Genomic DNA, 22,032 nt, shown 5'->3' on the forward strand with positions numbered 1-22,032 from the left:
AGTTTATTACGTCAGCTTTTCAACCGTCGCCACAGGCTGTAGTGCAAAGTCGCCTTGCGCCTCGCCATCACCATAGAAACAGTACTGCACGCCTAGAAACGCATCGCAGCAGGACTGAAAGATACCACAGAGTTTGAACGTCAGTGGGATAGTCGAGGATGCTGTGAAGAACCAGAATAATTTCATCGCATCGCCTGCGAGCCAGTTTGCTAGCACAGATAGTCGAAAGCCTTTGCACGACCGCGCCTCGGTGTTAGCCATGATCTGCGGCAGCGGTAGGATGGCCTCGATGCCGAGCCCAACAACGCCAAGCATATCCGAGTATGATGGATAGACAGGCGTGGCAGAGAGGAGAATATGAAGGACAATGAGGGCGCCGGAAAAGTACAGGAGGAACGACCAGTATCTACAGAAAAAATAAGAGCATTAGTGACTAGGCCGCAGTAAGTCAGGGGGGGGGGTTAGAAAGAAAGAGCTCTTGGGTTTTTCGGGGCATCACCTACGGCTTAGATGATCGCCATTGCCAAAATTCATACGGCCGCGGCCCAGAAAGAAGCCCCTTTTCCTGTACACCTGCAAAAGGCACGGTAGTCTCGGCTTTGGAGGTAGGCCGGTTATCCAGGGCAATCTTGAGCAGAATCACCTGCATAATAATCATGAGGATAGCCTGTAGCAACAGGCTAATATCGAAGTGTGAACCAAGCCAATAGAAGCACTTTAGTATTGAGGCCAATAGCATGATAAGCGGGATATCCAGTGAGAAACCGGCACTGGACTTGTTGCGATGCATGGAGAGCGCCTGATCGCTGTACGAGAGGATAGGCGACATAACGATGAATATAGGCGTCAGCCAAGCCGAGAGGGTAGTGATGAAGGTCATGGTGGCCAAGAGAAACGGACAACACAGAGTAACAATGCTGACAGATGGTAACTATGCGAGAGAAAGGTCGGTGTCGTTAGTCGGGAATTTGTCTTTGTGTGAGGGCCAAACGCTGCATTGTCACTAGAGTTGCAGCATCAGAACGCGCAGGGCTATAATGAGTCGTACATGAACAAGAAGATGGACAGCTTTATTACCTGTCACGGCAATTGGCCGTAGGTGAGCGTGAGACAGGGCAAAGCTTCGACAAAAAGACAGCCAGTTGAGTATATATATGTATGTACGTGGACGTTGCGAATAAGGGGGCTCGGGCTGCACGACGAGAAGAGAAAATACAATAGAAGGGAAAAGATAATCAGTAAGAATAAATAAAAACAAGTAAATGAAATGAGTGACTGGAAGAAATAGATAAATAAAAGGAGCCAAGCCAAAAGACAACTTCTCGTGATTTTCACGGGTCAAGAAGTTGAAAGACTAGCTAAAGTAAGACCAGACTTCGTTACATTAGCCCGGAGGTAAAGAAGCTTAGACCGGACTAAACAGCGACCGAAATCCAGGGGGAAGCGACAATGTATCTAGGGTATAGCTAGGGTTCCATGCCCAGGTCACGTGTGTGATATGGCGGGGTAGTATCTTATCGTTATCGAATCTTCTGTTATTCACCTGCACTGGGGCTGCAAGATCTTTAATATGCCGTTGTTCCCTGAAGCCTGTCACGTCAACGTCAACACAAGTCGCCGGCTAACCGATGTATTCAATGTCTCTCCTGATGGCCGCACAGTTTTTGTCTTTAAATAGTAGGCAAATACAGGGCTATCTGTGCTCTTGACAAAGGAGACAAGTCAAGTACTACTTAAGTCAGTCAGAGTAAAAAAATTAACCCCCGCTAAGCTCTCAAAGAGGGCAGTTAGGTAGTTGCCTTCCGCTTCTTTCATCGTCTCTGATTGGAGTTGATTTTTAGTTTCAAAAATAAAAAATAAAAAAGGTTAAAATCCTATTCTCTCTTTTTTTCTTGCTCCTCTTTTTTTTTTTTTCTTTTACGTGAAAGTAGTGTTTGTCTTGTCTGCATTCATCATCACCGTCATCATCAACCAACCTTTCGCCTTTTCCCGTCGCTCTCTGGCGTGTCTTCTTCTTGAGGTCCCTCCAGTGATCACGAGAAAAATCAAGAGAAGCTGCAGGTTGATACAGTTTGTCCAAGAGGGTCGGCTAAACCTTCGAGACTCGGTCCGTCTGCCCCGAGATACGCCCAACCCCGTCATTAGACGCAAAACCGCATACTCACCTTTCTTTCTCCTTACTTCTTTCTCCTCATTCTTTAGCCATGGATTTCCTTACCCTAGTTGGAGGCTCTGCCCTAACTGCTAGCCAGGCCGAAGAGATCAAGGCTCGCATCAACAAAACTGCTGGTTTACCTTCTAGTGTGATCAAGGTCGAGGGTGTCTGGATGTACTATGTGCATCTTAAGGCCAATTCCAGTGCCTCTGTCTCTGAGGTCCAGTCTAAACTGGTTAAATGGCTCGAACTACCATCCCAGGATGGGCTCCTCGACTTCACTCAAACGGCTGCCTCCAAGACCTTCTTCATCACCCCCCGCAACATCTCGCCCTGGAGCTCCAAAGGTACTAGCATCTCTCACGTCTGTGGCCTCACCGACCAGCTGCGTCGCATTGAGCGTGGCCGCGCTATCACTATTACCTACGAGTCCGATGTTGCTTCCTCTGATATCGCCTTTAAGGATATCCTGCACGATCGCATGACTGAGACCTTTGACTCAACAACTCCCGATCTAGAGGTTATGTTTGTTGAGGGCAAGCGCTTCCCACTGGAAATTGTCAACATTTTTGGCAAGGAAACTAGCCCGCTTGATACTTTGCGCGCCTACAACAAGGAGTGTGGTCTAGCTCTAGATGAGTCTGAGATGGCCTACCTGGTCGAGGTGTTTACCAAGCTTGGCCGCTCTCCCCACGATGTTGAGCTATTCATGTTTGCCCAGGTCAACTCTGAGCATTGCCGCCACAAGCAGTTCAATGCTAGCTGGACCGTTGATGGTGTCAAAATGCCTAATACTCTGTTTGGCATGATCCGCAACACCCATAAGAAAAACCCTCAGTATACTGTTTCTGCCTATAGTGACAACGCCGCTGTGCTCGAGGGCGAGACCGCTTCTTTCTGGGCCCCTGACTACTCTACTGGCAGCTGGAAGCTGACCAAGGAGGTTGTCCATATTCTAGCCAAGGTTGAGACCCACAACCACCCCACTGCTATCTCCCCTTTCCCCGGTGCTGCTACCGGCTCTGGTGGTGAGATTCGCGACGAGGGTGCTGTCGGCCGCGGCTCAAAGCCCAAGGCTGGTCTTGCCGGCTTCTGGGTATCCGATCTGCTCATTCCTGACGAGTCCACCCCATGGGAGGTTGACCTTGGTCGTCCGTCCCACTTTGCTAGCAGCTATGACATTATGATGGAGGCCCCCATTGGTAGTGCTCGTTTCAACAATGAATTTGGTCGCCCCTGCTTGACAGGTTGCTTCCGCACTCTACTGACTAATGTCGGTAGCGGCGATTCTCCTGAGTGGCGTGGCTACCACAAGCCCATCATGATTGCCGGTGGAGTTGGCACGGTCCGTCCGCAGCATGCCCTCAAGAAGGAGGGCGATGTCACTGAGGGTGCTCATGCTATTGTCCTGGGCGGCCCTGCTATGCTGATTGGTCTTGGTGGTGGCGCAGCCTCATCCTCGGCTTCAGCTGAAGAGACCGCTGAGCTGGACTTTGCCAGTGTGCAGCGCGGTAACCCTGAAATGGAGCGCCGCGCCCAGATGGTTATCGATGCCTGTGTGTCACTAGGTGATGAGAACCCTATTTCCATGATCCACGATGTTGGCGCTGGTGGTTTGTCAAACGCTCTTCCTGAGCTAGTCAAGGATGCTGGCTTTGGCGGTAGCTTTGAACTGCGCCAGATTCATAGTGCCGATGGAAGCCTGAGCCCTCTTCAAATTTGGTGCAACGAGGCCCAAGAGCGCTACGTGCTCCTGGTCAACAAGGAGGGTCTGAACCGCTTCATCAGCATCTGCCGTAAGTATTCATCTTTTTTTCTCCGTTCTACATGCTTCTATCCCAGTACTAATACAACCCTTCTTCCATTATAGGCCGTGAGCGGTGCCCCTACTCCGATGTTGGTGTCGTATTGCCCAGGAATTCCAACGGTGACTCTAAACTTATTTTGAGTGATCGTGACTCTAAAGAGCAGCCTCTTCCTATCGATCTCCCTATGTCTGCCCTGTTCCCCGAAGGCCGCCGTCTGGAGCGTGTGGTTGAGAGCCGCAAGCTTACCCTATCTGCTTTTGATGCCGTGGCCAGCATTCAAAAGGTTGCCGGTGAAAAGGCATCCCTGTCTGATTATATCACCATAGCGACTGAGCGTGTCCTACGCATGCCTTCAGTCGGATCTAAGTCGTTCCTTATTACTATTGGTGACCGCACCGTTGGTGGCTTGTCAGTGCGCGACCAGATGGTCGGTCCTTGGCAGACCCCTGTTGCCGACTGCGCTGTGACGGCCGTTTCATACCAAATTGGTGCGAATACTCGCAATGGCGAGGCTATGGCCATGGGCGAACGCCCCCCTCTAGCTCTAGTTTCTCCTGCTGCCTCAGCTCGCATGGCTGTTGCCGAGTCACTAACCAATTTGGCCGCTGCTGACCTAATTAACGGCCTGGAGCGAGTCAAGCTGTCAGCTAACTGGATGGCTGCTGTCAATCACCCTGGTGAGGGTGCTGGTCTGTACGAAGCTGTCAACGCTATTGGCATGGAGCTATGCCCTAAACTGGGCCTTTCCATTCCTGTCGGCAAGGATTCTACCTCGATGAAGTCTTCGTGGAAGGATAAAAAGACTGGCGAGTCCAAGAGCGTTACTGCACCCATGTCCGTCATCATTACTGCGGTCAGTGTTGTCGAGGATATTCGTCTGACCTGGACTCCCCAGCTACGTCGGGTCGAGGATGTCGGTGAGACTATCTTGTTGTATGTAGACCTTGCTGAGGGCTACAGGGCTCTTGGTGGCTCAGCCCTAGCCCAAGCATTTGGCCAGGTTGGTAACGACGTGCCTGATGTCCGCAGTGCTGACCTCCTTGTCGATTTCTTTGATGCTATCCAGCAGCTACATAAGAGTGGTATTGTGCTGGCTTACCATGATCGCTCAGACGGTGGTCTTCTGGCCACTATTGCTGAGATGATGTTTGCCGGGCGCTGTGGTGTTGATATTATGATGCAACATATTTCCAAGTCTCCCAGTCCTAAAGACATGCTGGATTCTCTGTTCAACGAGGAGCTGGGTGCTGTCTTCCAAGTGCGCAAGAAGGACGAAATAAACTTCAAGCGTTGCTTTGCTACGTGCGGCCCTCCCGCCGGACTAATCAAGGTGTTTGGCGTTGTCAAACCCAAGTCGCAGCAGTCGTTGACCATCCGTTATGCTGATGCACCTATTGTTGATCTGGAGCGTGGCCAGATGCAGCAGTGGTGGGCCCGCACTTCGTACGCTATGCAGCGTGAGCGTGACAATGCAGTTTGTGCCGAGGCCGAGTATGCCTCGATTTTAGACTCGGCAGACCCCGGCCTGTCGTTCAACTTGACCTACAAGCCGGCCGAGAACATCATGCCGCTGACTGCTTCGCTAAGCAGCTTGGTGATGAAGGCTCCGCGGGTGGCTATTCTACGTGAGGTTGGTGTTAACAGCCACGCCGAGATGGCTTTTGCCTTCAAGGCTGCCGGGTTTGACCCAGTCGATGTGCACATGAGCGATATTTTGAGCGGCCGCACATTGACTGACTTTGTTGGTCTTGCTGCCGGTGGTGGTTTCTCATACGGCGACGTCTTTGGTGCTGGCGTCGGCTGGGCACAATCGATCCTCGAACACAAGGGTGCTCGGTCAGAATTCGAGGCCTTCTTCAACCGAGCAGACACTTTTGCCCTGGGTGTGTGCAACGGCTGTCAGATGATTACACGTTTACAGGAGCTGATTCCCGGCTCACAAGGCTGGCCCACATTTACGGACAACTTGTCTCGGCAGTTTGAAGGCCGTGTGGCCATGGTCAAGATCGACGACTCTGTGGCAGAGCGTGCAGGCCATGCACCTTCGGTCTTTTTCCACGGCATGAATGGATCGGCGCTGCCGATTGTGGTGTCACACGGCGAGGGTCGCGCGGCATTCAAGAAGGACGCTGATCTGAACGTGCTTGACACTGAGGGCCTGGCACCCCTGCGCTACGTTGACGGTCGTCTGCAGCAGGCAGGCCCTGAGAACTACCCAGCTAACCCTAATGGCAGCCCTGGCGGCATTGCTGGTGTACGCAGTAGGAATGGAAGGGTGTTGGCTCTCATGCCCCACCCCGAACGCACGATTATGGCCGACGTTGGCTCGTATATCCCGCGGGAGCAGGTGGAGGAGTGGGGCGAGTTTGGTCCGTGGGTGAGAATGTTCAAGAGTGCACGCAAGTGGGTGGGTTAAAGTGCAGGAGGGTGATGGAAGGGATATGTGTTGAGGCTGGGCTGTAAAAGGAGTATCGTGGAGGGGACTTGTGAGCAAGTGGCCATGTAAAAGCAGGCTACCATGCACGCATATACACACATTTTTTGGGATACTGGGTATAGAGCTTTTTGTGTTTTTATGTTCTTGTTTCTTTTTTTTTTTTTTTTTTTTGGTAGTTTGCCTGGCTATAAGGACTTTCTTTCTGTTTAGTGTTTGATATTGAGGTTGCTAAGTAGGATGAACAGTCTATACAAGTTTATGTTTTGTTTATGCACTGTAGGAGAAACAAGATTTGGTCTTACTCTTGGTCTTGGCTTTTGCAATGGACGGAGGCTGCGGGGGTGGGAATTATTTGATGAATAGAGGGCTTGTGAGAAGGGCGATGAGGAAAGCTCAAGGGAGCCGGCGTTGGAATGGACTAGACTCTGTCTGGGGTTGGAGGCAGGGCAGAGCATCAGAGACCGAGGGAAATATAGGGAGAGGGGATAGAAGGAGAGAGAGCGAGAGAGACATACATATGTAAGCAACGTTGACGTGTGGCGGGGACAAAGAGACCAGCTAGTGAAACAGAAGACAGTGAGCAGGAAGCATCCGACCTGAAGAAGAAAGTGGAATGGAATTAGCAGGCAATATATAGCGAGAAGAAGCAAGCGAGTAATGGGCGAAGGGGGATGCTGCTGACGCTGACGTTGACGCGCACATGTCATATGTATCGGTGATGTGCACTTGGGTTGCGGTCATGCACATAGGTTAGAAGAAAGACACGGGCAAAAACATGGGCCGGATCGAGGAGAGAAAACAAGCAGCCAGAGAGGCAAGAAGAAAGGACTGGACTAGCCAAACAAGGCATCAGGCATGTAACCAGACGAGAGGAAAGCAACAGGCAGACGAACAAATAAGCTGGGCTAGACTGACTGGACTCGGCTGGGGATGGTTCTATTGTTTCAGGACGGGGGAGGTCATACGCGTGTATGTGTGGGACGGATGGAAGAGTGGGTGTGTATTTCTTGCTCTGCGTACTGTTTTGTCTTGGATTGTGTATGCTGAGGATTGATCTGGACCTTGCTTTAAGTCAATCATACAGGACAGGCAATACACCAGACTAAGATGCTATGAAATAACCAGGCTGTCCTGTCCCTCTCTGTTCTGACCATGCCAAGCGCTAGCAGAGGGCGAGCGACTCGTACGTCAAGGGCATTGCGTACAACAGTACAAGTTTATATATATTTATATATATATATATATATATGAATATAAATACAGTCATAGATAAATAAATATATATATATATATATATATATATACACACATGTATACATGTGCAGACATACATGCGCATCTTTCCTTTATGCACATGGAGGCAAGGCCGTATGCAGGACAGAGAACACCAGTCCTAACTCAGTCTAGGGGCTGTCAAGCAGGCAGAAGTAGGATTTACACAAAGCACAAAGAGAGAGGAAGCCTTGATTGATACAATTTTGAGTGGAAAAGAATGGCGGGGGTGAGCAGTGGCTGAAGCACTCGGGACGGTACACAGACAGAATACAGCGCAGCAGTCGCCGTTACTTCCAGAAACCGTGTACTCTAATTGGTCTACTACCATAGTCTTCTATTTCCTCATTGTTTTTTCTCTTTCCCCTCTTCTCTTTTCCTCGGCGCCTTTGACTGTGATTGTGGCTGATCGTCTAGCTGTACCTGCAGATAGAAAAAAGGCCCCAAGTTAGGCTTCATTTCCGCGACATGTCGAATTATGTACTCACTATAATCCTTAGAAAAGAAGGCCTACATCTCGCAAAACGACACACACACATGGTGAAAAGCCAGCCAGCCATGCTTGGCCAGCTAGCAGCCTTCTTGCGCTTTCCATGGCTCATTTATTCCTGCAGCCCGGAACTGCCAGAGACAGAGACTTAAAAGGGAGGAGAAGCGGCTTCATCGGGTTCGACAAGGACACAGAAAAAAGCGAGGGAGAGGAGAAGGAGGAGGGAGACAACAAAGACTCCACTGACATGCAGGAGTTGTGTAGCGGGCTGAAGTACCTAGTACATGGGGCTGCTCTTCGTCTGTCCGGATGGCTCTTGTGTTCCTCTCCCCCTTTTGCCAAGCATCTTCTTGATTCCACTGCTTGCTCGCCGCCTGCGTTGATCTCTCCCATGCTGCAGGCTGTGGGTGGGTGGTCTATCCTATCTGCAAGGGGATATCTCAACGCTGGAGGCGGCTCTGTCCCGTCCTGGGTTGTTGTGCTAACCTTGGCGATGTAAGAGTGGCCCGCTTTAGGGTTTGATTCCATCTCCATCACAATAGCCACTGTTCCCCTGACTAAGGTCTCTTTCACACAACGCTAACAAGGGCTTGCTTACTCTGGGGACGCCACTGACTGAGAATCCAATGAGGGCATGAGGGCGGGCGCGGGCGAGAACAAGCTATGGTTGTCGGTGTACAAATGGAAGCTAGACCACGCCAGCGCCACAATACCAGCTAGAATGTCGGGCAAGTCCCCATTCCCCATCAAAGGGGAGGTTTGGGCGATGTGATGGTGCATTCGATAATACCAAAGAGAATGATGTGCGCTGTGTGATAGGCCCCTTATTGCGGGCCCTGGTAAGCTAGTATAAGCTGTAGAAAGGACCGGCGCTGGGGGCTAACCCAGGCTAGGCCCCATGCCTATGCTGTACTAGGCTAGCCTGAGCTACATGGGGGCGGTTTAGGGGGGGCCGCCTTTGAAGTTTTGGTGCTGACACCGCTTTTGCCTCTCTCTCTCTCTCTCTCTCTGCCTTTTGGCCTAGTGTGTTCTTGTTTAGCTGACAGCAAGACGGGCCCTGGGCTAGCCCAGTAAGGCTTTGTTTGTTCTGCCAGCCTAGCAGACACAGGCTGAGCGAGTAGTTTGCGTTGTGTGATGACCCGTCCTTCTCGTATTGTGTGGTTTGGGGATTAGGCTCGCGATCGGGTAGATGGACGGGCCCGCACTGGTACTAGTGAACTAATACTTGACTCGGGCTGATGTGGTGTTGTGGCTGTTCTCGTTGTAGAGCAGGGAGGCAGTTGAGGAACAAGGAGAGAGACCGACAATACAAGCAATAAAGAGGGACTGCTAATTACAGAACCTCTTCATCTTCTTGGTGGGCATATGTACAAGTACATGTACACTAGTTTGCTGTGCCTCTCTGCAATAAACCATCCGCACTGGCCAATCAAGACAAAGACATAGATAGAAGCACCGCATGGAAAATAGACGCACCCACAGCCAGAGCACTAAAATACAGGCTTGGAAGCATTGAGGCAGCGCTGGAGCCACTGAAACTGCGTGGTCCTTGGTACGTACCTATGCTTAAGTCGTTTCTATTATTGACAAGGGAAAGTGGAAGGGGCCGGGAGGCAGGCACAGACAGTAAAGAAAAAGGCACAGACGTAGACAAGGACGATGGCCCGAGACGAGGCAGGTACCATACGTACCAGCCGGCGCAGTATCTTACAGCAGCACATAGGAACATAGAATAAGGAAGGTACCCTAAGAATACAGGAACATAGAATACAAGTACACGTTGTGCTAGGGTGAGCACACCAAATAATGCGGTACACAAGTGCTGAACATAGCACAGCACAGGCGCAACACGGCCTGTAGATTCGCTCCATAGTGCTATGAATATATTCTTTTTTTTTTTTGCCGTTTCTTTTCTTGTCTTCTCGCTTGTCCTAGCACACGGGCTTGCACACAGACAGATGAAAAGATGGAGCTTGACGATGTGATTTGCCTTGTTCTTTCGAGTTCTTTCCTTCTCTGTTGTCTGTGGCTTTGTTTGCAGGCATCGGGGCTCTTTCTTTCTCTCTCCGTCTCTTTATTAGAGCCCCCAAAACCCTTTTGTCTCTTATCACCCCCTAACCCTGGAAGAAAATCGCAGACAAGACTGGCCTGGCCCACTTCCCATTGTCGACCGCTCTTTCTGCGTTTTGTCCATGGACGCCAAATAACATCTTGAATCAAGTGGTATGAAGTATAAGAAAAGGAAACTGCTTCACCAAAAATAAAGCCCTCACATAAAGAATAGGGCACACAATATAATATCTTCAATGTGTTTGACTTGTAGGAAAAATCTGCTTCTAAATTCTATTGCACATATTTTTCTTTTCGCAAAGCTAAAAAGAGCGTTTTCTTTTTTTTTTTTTTTTTCTCCTCTCGTTTGCTGCTTGTTTGCTGGTAAATAAAATCAACCTGCCAACCGCATTCTAGCTCCATTCCCGATTTATCCTTTTTCATCCTCTTTTTTTTTTTTTTTATATTTTCTTTATTTTCTTGTTCCTCCTTTTTCTCCCTCTTCTTTCTCTTCCTCTCTCCTCTTTCTTCTTCTTCTTCATGGCCGCCGATTAACTCTTTCCCCTTATCACGACAAAACGCTGTAACGCCGCTTCTTTTTCTTTTTCATCTTCAATTCCTGTCATTCTTTTTAACGTGGATTTTCTTTAACTTCTTTTTTTTATACTTCTTCAAAGCTCTCCTTTTTCATCTCTTCTCGTCTTTTTTTACAGCTTTGCTGCTCTACTCTTGGCTTCCCCCCGACACCTATTTTTATCTTGCGTTATTCCCATCTTGCATTCTTCTCAAGCTATCCTTTACGAACGGCAGATATTTGCTTGATATACAGTCAAACACACTCAACTCAACTCAACTCTCGACCACAACACATACAAACACCGCTACTACCAACATGTCGTAAGTATTTGCAAACCTGAAGGCAGGAGGTATTGCTATCCACTTGCTCACAGTCTTTCCTTACCTCTAGATTAGGAGATGCCTTCAAGTCCTTCTGGCACTCTATGACCAGCTATGACCGCCGTGAGTTTCACTCCCCTTCTGAGCCCTTTTTTTTACTGAAATGCATGCTTACATTACAGCCTTTGTCTTGTCCAGACTCAAACTACGACTCTCCCTACAGAACTGGCCGCCACGTCCCTCTTGACAGTGCTCGCGGCTTGACCTCAGTGGCTACTGGCTTCGAATCGCGCCATGACCTCTCTTATTCCGATGATCGCTCCGACTTTGACTCACGCCCTCCCTTTTCTCCTGCTTCTCCTTCTGGCTCTTACTCCCCCGGTCTTCGCTCACAATCTGTTCGCACCAATGCCGAGGGTTTCGAAGTGCAGTCTCCTGGTGATGTTCCCATGCAGGCTTTCCGCGATGGTATGCCTCCAGCACCGCCTGTTTCCCACTCCTGGCGTCGCATAGATGCCTGGGCCGAGGAACACTATCCTGAACTGTTCGACCAAATTTGCGAAGGCGCCACTCGTAACGACATGAACGACTTGGAGCACCAACTGGATAGCTCTCTCCCCGCCGACATTCGCGAGTCTTGGATGTACCACGACGGCCAGGAACGCGGAGGCATGCCTACTGGCGTCATCTTCAGCAATATGCTTCTTGACTGCGAAGAGATTGTCCAAGAATGGGAAAACTGGCGGACTGTTAATGCCGAATTCTTGCAGCGCCAGGCTGCCATGCCCCCTACACCCCCCGCTAGACACTCTGTGTCTGAAGATGGCGGTGAGCCGTCTTCGTCCAAGTCTAACTCTCCCAAGTCTGCTTCACGCAACAACCCTAACTGGCGTCAGGATCTCATTTCCCGCCAGGATTGTGTCCCTGCTGGTGCTATTCAGCGTGCCTACTCACACCCAGCCTGGATTCCTCTCGTTCGCGACTGGGGCGGCAACAACTTGGCCGTAGATCTCCACCCTGGCCCTACCGGACACTGGGGCCAGATTATTCTCTTTGGCCGTGATTATGACACCAAGTATGTGATTGCTCGCTCATGGGCGCACTTCCTTGCCATTGTGGCCGATGATCTCTGCAGCAACAAGTGGTTCATTAATGAAGACACAATGGAGCTGAAGCTACGTGAATTCAAGTCCACCCGTGTCGAGCCTGGCTACTTTGATATTCTTCGTTGGCGGATGGACCAAAAGTATGGCCGCCGCCCTCCTAATCGCAAATCCATGGCCCCTACGCCCCGTGGCGGTACCCCCCGCTCTGCCAACACGTCTAATCACACTTCTCCCACCGGTTCACCCTACATGTCTCCTACTGTGGAAAACCAGCCCAGCGACTCGCTCCGCGGTCGCAGTCTGCAGCGTCTGTCAGTAGCCTCGCCTCTTGCCAACTCGCCGCTTGTTAGCCCCAGTCGACCAGGCTATGCCAAGGCTTCGCCGCTTGCTCGCGTCACTGAAGAAGGCGACAGTGGAAGCGCCACGCCTAACAACAGCAGTACCAACAGCAAAAAGGCTCTTGGTGTTACTCCCCCTGCCTCTACCGCCGCAGCACCGTCCAAGCTGCTAGAAATCGACAGCCCTGTGCTTTTAACTGAGACAGCGAAGAAGAGTAAGATGTCGCTTCCGTCAACAGCAGATGGGAGCGAGACAGCAGCGTCGACAAAGTCAACGGCCAGTAGTGGCTCGTCAACTGATGACGATTCGGATACGGAGAATGAGAAGGTAGTCAACGAGACTGACGACGGCATGAAGACCATTGAGATTTAGATTTTTGTTTTCCTTTCTTTTCTACCTCAGCTGTAGTAATGTTTTTTTTTCTCTTTACCTCCCTACTTCGCTCTCCTTACGCCCAAACAGCCTTTTTTATTTTTTTTATTTTCTTCCATTTTTCTTTTAGCTTTGGCCTTGTGTTTTTTTGCTGTTCTTTGTCTAGTTGATGCTCTTCTATTCACGGTTTTTCCTCTGATAATGCTAAACACGTCCCCTTCTCATGTCTTGTCTTTCTGCCGCCTGCTTCTTCATTGTGTTGGCTTCACTGTCTTTTCTTTTTCCCATTGTTCTATTGTCACAAGTTTTTTTTTTTTTCATACAAACTCGTAATTTTTAAAGCCTAACGAATTTTCGAGAACTGAAAGAAAATCTCAATCTCAATTGTATTATGTCTCTTTGTTTTGTATGCGTTTACATTCGTGCTAAAGTCTCAATGTCACAACCCGCTTGTAAAAGCGCGTCTTAGTGCTGCGCTATTCAACCCTAAACACGCGCACGGACCCAATACACAACGAGGGTTATTCAGGGGCCCTTTTCTCTAGGAAGGCCTGCTATTGGTGAATTTAGAAGCTTTATCAGAAGATCCGCAAGCTTTTCTGACATTCAAGTCCGTGGTTGCCTTACTCCATTTACTGAAAACTAGTTGTAATACTTCGTTTTAATTAATATCTGCAACAAAATGCCAAAGTAGCTTTCGCTCATTTGCATGATTCCACGTCTACCCATCGTTATTTCGTAGTACTAGACAGAAGCAGGTTGATGACGTCATGTCCCAGAACTGGCAGTTGCAAGAATGCGTGTATTTCAAGTATCCCCCATGACATTGTAGAGTCCAGCATGAAAGCCGGAACGACTCACTACTCAGCGTAGTCCGAGGGCATAGCCGTTAGGTTGGTTGACCTTGTTGGTCTGCAGCAACCGACTGCGCGTGTGAAAAACTAGTCTAGAAGGCTGCTGCCAGCTTTCGGGATAGAGGATAGACTGGCCCTAGCGGAGCACAGTATGTTTGTTCTGCTGTAGGCGCGGCTGTTGTGTGCTTTTCCGCCGACATTGAGTAGCAAGCGAACTATCGAGAGATCCTCAGAAGGCCTTACATGTTCCCCGCCGTGACTAGGGCTGTTTCTTGAATCTCCCCCATCAAAAAGGGAGTGGCCTGTCTTGCTGAGCTCAAGGGGACCTTGAGTGGGACCTAGACTGTTCGGCGCAGGAATCCAGAGTTGCAGTGTAGCACTCTAGCAATATAACTTGCCGCTTCTACGTCCTATGGAAACCTGTCTACGAGATTTCATAGTTCAATTCAAAAACGGGCGGGTGCTGCAAACAATTTAAACGGTATTTGCATGTGCCTCTATCCAAAGTTGGGTACATATTTTTAGAAGCTCCTTCCTTTTTCGTCTTTGTAGGGCTATTTAGGCCATACGCTTCGTTCGGGAGTGCCCGCCCGCGCTTGTCCAGCAGTCGCTTTGAGGAGAAATCTTTTCTGCAGCGCGCCTACGTTTCAAGCGACGACACCTCTCGGCGGAACATATGCGTGGCCTTTTGCCTTTGCTTTCAAACATGGTAGGCTGTAGTTAGACTCATTAGCTCAAGCAGTCGTTTCCAACTCGGATATATGGCAAGCATGACCCACCACCACACGACTTAACCTTACACCCTTGTTCTGCCTTGGTACTTGTCTTGCAGTATCGATATCTTATTAGATTGTGTGAAGGGCAAGATAAGTGATGAAAAGCAATGATGGGATCTGTGCAAATGCTGGCAAAGAAGGACTCGATTAGGACATGTGGTATAAGAATGCATTGGACAAGTATGGCGATGGAGGCCTTACGCCTTCAACTGCCAGATGACAGCGACATATTCACTTACCCAGCTGTTTACCATCATGACTTCCTTCCTAGAAGGTCACATGTGGTAAAATAATTGTTTGACATTAGCTAGAGCTTGCTGATAGCCTCGTCCAAGGCAGCTATTATAGGATTGTAAAGTTGGTCTGGGTCTCCAATAGGTGTTCCAATGTTCATCCACATGTCCTTGTCAAAAGGAAAAAGGATCTTCCTTATCTTCAGGCAGACCGGCTTCACGACATCCAGCGCCTCTGGAAATTCCTCCATAATCTCATTAAGACCATTCACAGTCATATGACCTAGCTTAGTATCTGCTATATCTTCGAATGTCCCAATCTCCCATTTCCGGAGGCGGCTATCCTTGCGCGGGATCTCTTCACCAGCGAATCCATTACTCCATGCTTGGCGTGCGCACATCCAAATCAAGACATAGAAGAACGACTCGAGGTCGTGGCGGTAGGTGTGATCCTTTTTGCGCAGTACCTCTATCGCTATAAACTGCATCGTGCCAGTCCGGTGCCGTGCCCCGCTCGGTTCACTGTCTAGTACTTTGGCCATGTCAAGATCGATGAGCATGCCCTTGAAGCCATTGGCTGTTTCGGGGTTGGTGATAATAATGTTGTTCGGAGAGATGTCACGGTGCAAGATCTTACCAGTCACATAGAGAGACCGATGCGCTTTGACCGCATCCCGCCCAGATTCCAGCAATTCCTTGATGGTTCTAAAGTCGCTGATGGCACGACCGACTGGCGAGACGACAAGGCAGGAGTAGATCCTGTTCTCCCACAGATCTTCGCCAGGTGTGTACAGACTCGGCTTCTTATTGCTAGACCGCCGCCTCTTTGACCCAGATGCATTGCCAGAAGTGCAAGCAGCTGAAGATTTGCGCTTGCTTGACATGCTCGTAGTTGTTGGTAGATGGTCAAACTGAATGTCCTCAGCCTGAAAATGGTGGGGTGCAGGGAATTGGAGGCCCTCCCGCATCTCTGCGATAGTGGTGATTCGACGATGTGCCACAACCCTGACCACGCCCTTGACACCCATCGCTTCCGCCTGTTTCAGTGGTTCGACCTCAAGCTTCCGCTTATCCGATGTCCACGAAAATTTGGCCACATGGCTGTCCTGCGTTTCGTAGCATGTCGTCCCGCGACACACAATGGCTTTCTGTCGAATCATTAGCCTGTCCAGCCGGTGCCTTGTTTCTTTGCCATTTGCATCATCCAAGGTGACGTAGCGATGCCCATCCTGCTGCTCTATGAACGTATCCAGCCCCATCGTATCATCATCCATTGTAGCATAGCCAACAAGGGCACGCGCAAGCATTTTCGGCTTGCTGTGGATGTCGAACGTACCCGAGCTGTACGCCCCTGACCGATCGAAGATCCAAAGTTCCATTTTGCAACCACAAAGAGAAAAGGCGTGGACAAATCGGCGAGTCGGCTGGTCAGCGAAGACACTCTGAACATGGCGTGTCAGCTGGAGGAAATTGGCCTTGAACCTTCCTGTGTCGTAGGACCTCTTCAGCTCCCCCACAACAAGGACGTCCTTGTAGGAAAATTTATCGCTCCCTTCCGCAGCTGGCCTCTGGAAGAAAAGGTCCACCTGTCCTTTTCGTTCTTGGAACTGATTGGCGGTCCTGGTGGTGTTGAGCTTGTATGGCGCGTGGTCCAAGAAGCGCTCTTCCAGAGACTGAAGCCAGTCCCAGACCGGCTTTTCGTCAGGCACCTTCGGGAAGGCCGTCCATTTTTTTCCATCGTGCGCGGTCAACACCCCCTCGAGCATTTCCTGCTGTTTTATGCACCAGCTCTCAGAGTTAAAGAATTTCTCCCAGAAACCCTCTACATTGCGGAAGATGCAATTCTTTATCTCTTCGAAAAGCTCTGCTTCGACAATAACGCGCGTTTCGTTATCGGCAAGTCGACTCGAGCTGGGCTTCGAGGGTGTTTCTTTGGATTTCAGGGCGACACTGGAGGGGAGAGGAGTGAGGGCGTTGAGGCTGTTGATGATGTTGAATACAGCTTCCCAGATGTCGGTGTCAGCAGATTTGTCAACGACATGGCGGACAAGAGGACGAAATGCGTCGAGTCCAACTGCACCCTTTCGGACATCCCGTCGAATTGATGATAATTTGGCCTCCACTTCACCGTTTCCATCAGTAAAAGGAAGACAGAATGCTGCTTCAGATACAAGAAGAGCTCCTAGAAGGCCTGTGATATCTTCCTTCTGTGGATTTTCGACATTGACGCGTAATCTTTCTCGAATATAGTCAAGCGCATTTTCGAGAGGGCGTTCTGAAATGATTTTGATCTGCTGTTCTGTGAGGGCCATTTTGAACCAAAGTGCAGCACGGCGATGGGTTTAGCAGACAAGATTGAAGGATCGAGATGGAAAGTAACAACACAAAACAAGGCAGACGCAACGCATCACGTGATACGTGTGGCGATAAAGTTGTTGTTAGGCTGGTGGTGTGAAGCGTCGAAACTAGGGCATCCAATAGCAAGGTTCCAGCAGTGTTTTCTCTGTTCAAGTAGTAAAAATAAAAATAACAAGGCAAGGGCTATAATGCAGAAGTCGGGGTTGAGGCGGCGACGCCTACATGCGCGCCCCCATTTCTTTTATGCTTAGTGTTGGGCCCCGTCTTCCGGGTGCCTATATACAATAAGATAGATGTGGGGAGATATAGACGAGCAAGCAGTTCATTTGCTGGCTAGGCATCAGGGCTATACTGAGACCTGGATTTCAGCATAAGCCAAAGACAGTAGATACCATAGCTTGCACAGTAACAGAGCACATGTATAAAAGGCATTATGAACGAGAAGACCCGTCTTATTCCTCCCCCCATTAACCTTAGGTCTGGGACTGTCTGTGGTCCGAAAATACCCATCTTCTCGTACTGTGTTGTATCCTCTCTTTATCTCTTTCAAAGGCCATAATCACAAACTCAGAGCACAAGAACTGGTTGCTTATCACCATGGCCCCTCAAAGCAGCAAGACTTCGTTCAAGAGCTATGAAGTGCAGGCACGTCTGCTGCGTGCGATTGTGGCAGCACATCAAGAAGTCAAGTGGAACTATAAAGGTATGTAGGCCTCCATTTCGATTTCTCCTTCTCAATTCTCCCTCCCCCTTCTTCACCTGGACATCACCGTTACTCTCCATAGAAAAAAACAATCAGAGAAGATCCGGCGTTCTCACACACATACGGTTCTAAAGCAATCACTGTGCATTACGGCCAAGATGCTTCTATCTGCAGCATTAGAAACCGCTTCAACTACTTGCGCACGCAGGCTGAGATCATCCGCCGAGGGGAAGACGCGCCGTATTACTCAACTATTCAGCTTTTTGTAGTTTCAGTTTGCGCCCGCTAACCACAATCTTGAGCTGTTTATTAGACATTGCCAGGTATTTTGGCGAATCCACCACTGATGGAATCCAATACCAATTCCGCTCCATCAAACGCGACGCCACTGCCATGCGCACAGCAGTCGATATCAATGAGTCGCCAATTGCTGCTATTGCTGACTCGCTAGTCGCCACTTCTGGAAATGGTAGCAGCAGTGGTGCACGCCGTCGGGTGCCTAAGGCTGCTGGCAAGGCTAAGCTTGAGGCCCCGAATATTAAGCGTGATGAAGCAAGCGATGGGGATGAGATTACGAAGAGGGATAGGGACGGCGAGAGCGATGGGAATGACGAGGGCCGCCTTGGTCCACTAGTAACATCATCATGGCTGCCGCTAAAGCGTAAACGGACTGGCGATACTGGGGTTGCTGGTGAGGTCGGGTTCGAAGAATCTCCTCCCAATGAGCAGTTGCAACAGGCGAATGGTAGTGGAGAACATATGGAGGCGCAGAACCAAAGAGTCACATCTAGATCTCGTGCCCCGGCAATCGATCTAGTGGACTACACGGAGGATGAGGAGAATGACGATGTGGATGAGGAGGAAGAGGGAGGGGACGTTGTACGGACACCTAAGCGCGAGCCTGAAACAGAGTGTACGTTTGATTTAGGGGATGGTGTGTTGGGCTTTCCTTGTTATGGCGGCTTTTGTAAAAGTGCGGGCGGTCGACAGAGCGGGTGCGATATGCCATGGCAGGAGCCGGATGAGGACGGGGCTATCTAGGTAATGGGGAAAAAAACAGGGAGGCCCCGGCTAGGCTCGGGCTGTTTGGATTCGATTATGGGGTGTTAGTATGTTGGTTGCATCTCCTTATGCCTATGGTACGTGCGTCATTTCGATTATCAGTCTTCTCGCCCGGTTAGATAGCATTGAATGATTGTGATCTTACTATGCAATGTCTATAAAAAAAGGGCCTGAAGTCTGCGCGCGCCCAATTCATGCCCAATTATCAGTATCCGTTCTATCTCTGACCGTCACCATTCTATTCCTGCCCTAGCAATAGATCCCATAGCGCATTTGGCTCGACAAAATCGTGGTGTATCACGTTGACTAGATAGTAGTCGTGCCGAATTCCCTCAAGTAGCTTTGCCGATGCCGAGTTTGGCGGGTACACACGAGCCCATTCGCCCCAGATACCAAACGCCTCCTCACTCCATGCAGAGAATGAAACCTCCTCGATGATAGTAGGTGTGACGATCTCCTTGCCAGGGAACACACCCCATGTCACGGCGTTGGTGCTGGGGCCGATTTCTGCCGGCATAGGGCCATCCGAGACCCGTGCTGTTGTCGTTCCTTGCGTGGCCGGGTCGGTATCGGCTGCTCCGGCATCTAGTCTATCGGACGAGACAAAATCGCCACGAGCGTTGCTAGCGTAGAAACACACTTGGTCTTTGACAGCAGGATCTCTCAGGCGTTCTAGCAGCACCTTCCACGCACTACTGGGCAAAAAGAACTCGACGAAGGCCTTTTGGAAGACGAAGCCGTTGGCCGGACCCCACCCAAACGTTGTGTCGCTGCTCTTGACGCCGTTCACAGCAGGCTGTGAGGCCACAGTCCACCAGCCACGCATGTCGAGTGCCTCGAGGTGGTGTTGGATAGCCGATGATTCAGGCCGTAGCTCCTCTTCGCTCCATGGCAGTGCCGAAAGGTCACCCTGGATGTGGCGTAGAAAGAGAGTGTTTATATCATCTGCAGTAACAGGGTAGCCCCAATGCTGAAGCGCCTGTGACGGTGTCATGTGCAGGCTGACGCCATAGCCATCGATCTCACCATAGGCAGGCGAGCGGGCATCACCCCAGCGGCCGTTAGGGAAGTCATCCCACGTGACTTCGCGGCCTAGAATGCCCTCACCCTCTGAGGCGGCTAGCGTGTTGGCACGGGTGTTGATGGGTTTTGAAAGTAGGGATGCGTCCTGGGCAGAGACGACGTACTCGCTGTTACCAACAGACCCAGCCGAGACAATGACGCGGTTCCGAGGATCCGAGCCAATGGATGATAGGCGCCGTGCCGTGGTGTGACTAGCCTGGGTGTTGGCGGCGACGGACGGAGGCATTAAGCCGTTGGCTCGCATAGGCGCGGAAACATCATGGTCATCTGCCACTACTGCTTCCTCGTTCTCATCTGTATCGGGAATCAGGCCAGTCTTTTCAAGAATAAGACTCACCGACTTTTCTAGGTTGAGCGTGTAGAAGTGGAAGCCCTGGGGGCTAGGCGTGCCGCTTTTCAGTCTCTTGATCTCCGTGATGATCTCACTGAGAATGTCCACACCCACTGACTTGACCTGCTCGTCGTCAGCCTGCACGGCATTTAGCCTGTCCATTAACGCTTGAGGCATCTTGGCGTGACTTAGCTTGGTGGTACGCTTGATCATTTGGTAGCTTTGGATGGGCATTAAGCCAGGGATAACCGGAATGGTGTTGAAGACGCCGCTGGGATGGGCCCTTAGCTTGGTCTCAAAATCGGCATATGCTGCTACATCAAAGAAGAGCTGCGTCATGATAAAGTCGGCGCCAGCCTGCACCTTTTCGACAAGAAGGGGCAGGTCATTATCGAAACTGTGGCCATTGGGATGGCTTCCATCGGCATGGCCTTCGGGATAGGCAGCCACGCCAATGCAGAAGTAGTCGCCATGGTTCTTGCGGATGTAACGCACAAGGTCAATAGCATAGTTGAATTCGGTGGAGGCATCGCCCTGAGTTTCGGCGGAGGCATTGGCGTCGGCGTACTCGGCCTTCCGGGGCGGGTCACCGCGCAGAGCTAGAATGTTACGAATACCTAGGGCCTTGGCATCTTCGAGGGCCTTGTCGATAAGGCGCGGGCTCATGTTGGTGCAGGTCAGGTGCAAGCACGTGGTTAATCCCAGCTCACGCTGGCACGTCTCAGCTAACTGCAGCGACTTTTGTGCCGTTGAGCCGCCGGCTCCCCACGTGACATTGACGAATAGAGGATGGAGGGCCTTTTCCATCCGGTCAAGGCGGTTGCGGAGATTGGAGAAGCCCATGTCAGTCTTAGGCGGGAAGAACTCGAGGGAGAAGTAGCTTGCATCAGCCGGCAAGGCGGCAATTTTATCGGTGATTTTGTCCATGGCAGGCAAGAGGAGAGTAAGGGAGGTCGAGGAGAGCAAGGAAGCAATCAGCTGGGTATCAATGCCGAAGAAGATGGGGTGGTGGGTGGGAGGAGGGAAGGACAGGCCGTATAGAAAGACAGTAAATAGAGCGGTCGCCTCAAAGGAGAATTGGCGGCAGTAGATTATATAAGCGAGAAAGCCAAGCTCAAGCTCAATATTTCCAGGTCCTGGTTTTAGTTGTGTAGGCTGCGGATTGATGTGATCCCGCTGATTTTTGCGTTATGGCAATCGATGACGTCTAATAATTAGAAAGAAGCACAGACTATTTATTGGCGGGCAGGAAGCTTTAATCAGACACCCAAAGGAGGAGAAGCAGCTGGGTGGCGCTGTGGATGACTAAGCGGTTCAAAACGTAGAGACAATAGCTGTGGTGAACGAACCCGAAATTTGGAAAATTTTGCCTATTGTGATGATTTTCTTGGTGTTGTTACCTCTTTCCTGCATTTTTTGTAGGGGCTGCAAATCGTGAAGACCGGGCCCGCCTTTTGTCTCTAGCGTGAAAAGAACAATCGGCAATTGGAGGCCAGTGAGAACGAACATGCCGGGTTAAGAGGTGACAGCTGCCAAATGATAGACATGTGCCAGCTGATTGAAGTTGATATACTAATTGCCACCTGGTGACACCTGGCCATACAAAAAATATACAGCTCCCCCCCCCCCTCTGTGCTTGTTCCTATTGCTGCTACTTCACATCCGCCGTCAACATCTCCGGCGTCTTAGTTTCTCCTCCCTCTTTTC

General features: G+C 50.3%; 6 protein-coding genes across 6 annotated transcripts; 3 read left to right on the top strand and 3 right to left on the bottom strand.

Moving 5' to 3' along the window:
• Nucleotides 1-6: 6 nt before the first annotated feature.
• HOO65_030176 (PQ-loop repeat-containing protein 1) lies at nucleotides 7-880 on the bottom strand (the record flags this gene model as incomplete). Its single annotated transcript, XM_071002339.1, has 2 exons — nucleotides 7-406; nucleotides 504-880. The coding sequence occupies 2 exons, from the start codon at nucleotides 878-880 to the stop codon at nucleotides 7-9; spliced, it is 777 nt and encodes a 258-aa protein (XP_070859855.1).
• Nucleotides 881-2,204: 1,324 nt separating this feature from the next.
• HOO65_030177 (Phosphoribosylformylglycinamidine synthase) lies at nucleotides 2,205-6,379 on the top strand (the record flags this gene model as incomplete). Its single annotated transcript, XM_071001783.1, has 2 exons — nucleotides 2,205-3,951; nucleotides 4,026-6,379. 2 exons carry the CDS (start codon nucleotides 2,205-2,207, stop codon nucleotides 6,377-6,379), a joined length of 4,101 nt encoding a protein of 1,366 aa, XP_070859856.1.
• A 4,724-nt stretch (nucleotides 6,380-11,103) lies between these two features.
• Nucleotides 11,104-12,925, top strand: HOO65_030178 (Glucan synthesis regulatory protein; the record flags this gene model as incomplete). The annotated part of the gene is made up of 3 exons (XM_071002062.1): nucleotides 11,104-11,108; nucleotides 11,179-11,231; nucleotides 11,307-12,925. 3 exons carry the CDS (start codon nucleotides 11,104-11,106, stop codon nucleotides 12,923-12,925), a joined length of 1,677 nt encoding a protein of 558 aa, XP_070859857.1.
• A 1,937-nt stretch (nucleotides 12,926-14,862) lies between these two features.
• HOO65_030179 (serine/threonine-protein kinase Sgk2) lies at nucleotides 14,863-17,100 on the bottom strand (the record flags this gene model as incomplete). The annotated part of the gene is made up of 1 exon (XM_071000339.1): nucleotides 14,863-17,100. The coding sequence occupies one exon, from the start codon at nucleotides 17,098-17,100 to the stop codon at nucleotides 14,863-14,865; it is 2,238 nt and encodes a 745-aa protein (XP_070859858.1).
• Nucleotides 17,101-17,743: 643 nt separating this feature from the next.
• Nucleotides 17,744-18,890, top strand: HOO65_030180 (polarity defective-2, variant; the record flags this gene model as incomplete). Its single annotated transcript, XM_071002268.1, has 2 exons — nucleotides 17,744-17,849; nucleotides 18,163-18,890. The coding sequence occupies 2 exons, from the start codon at nucleotides 17,744-17,746 to the stop codon at nucleotides 18,888-18,890; spliced, it is 834 nt and encodes a 277-aa protein (XP_070859859.1).
• Nucleotides 18,891-19,149: 259 nt separating this feature from the next.
• Nucleotides 19,150-21,738, bottom strand: HOO65_030181 (uncharacterized protein; the record flags this gene model as incomplete). The annotated part of the gene is made up of 2 exons (XM_071001905.1): nucleotides 19,150-21,461; nucleotides 21,675-21,738. 2 exons carry the CDS (start codon nucleotides 21,736-21,738, stop codon nucleotides 19,150-19,152), a joined length of 2,376 nt encoding a protein of 791 aa, XP_070859860.1.
• Nucleotides 21,739-22,032: the final 294 nt, after the last annotated feature.

Source organism: Ceratocystis lukuohia (genome assembly GCF_044167205.1).
Source record: "Ceratocystis lukuohia strain C4212 chromosome Unknown Supercontig3_pilon, whole genome shotgun sequence".
NCBI classification, from domain to species: Eukaryota; Fungi; Ascomycota; class Sordariomycetes; order Microascales; family Ceratocystidaceae; genus Ceratocystis; species Ceratocystis lukuohia.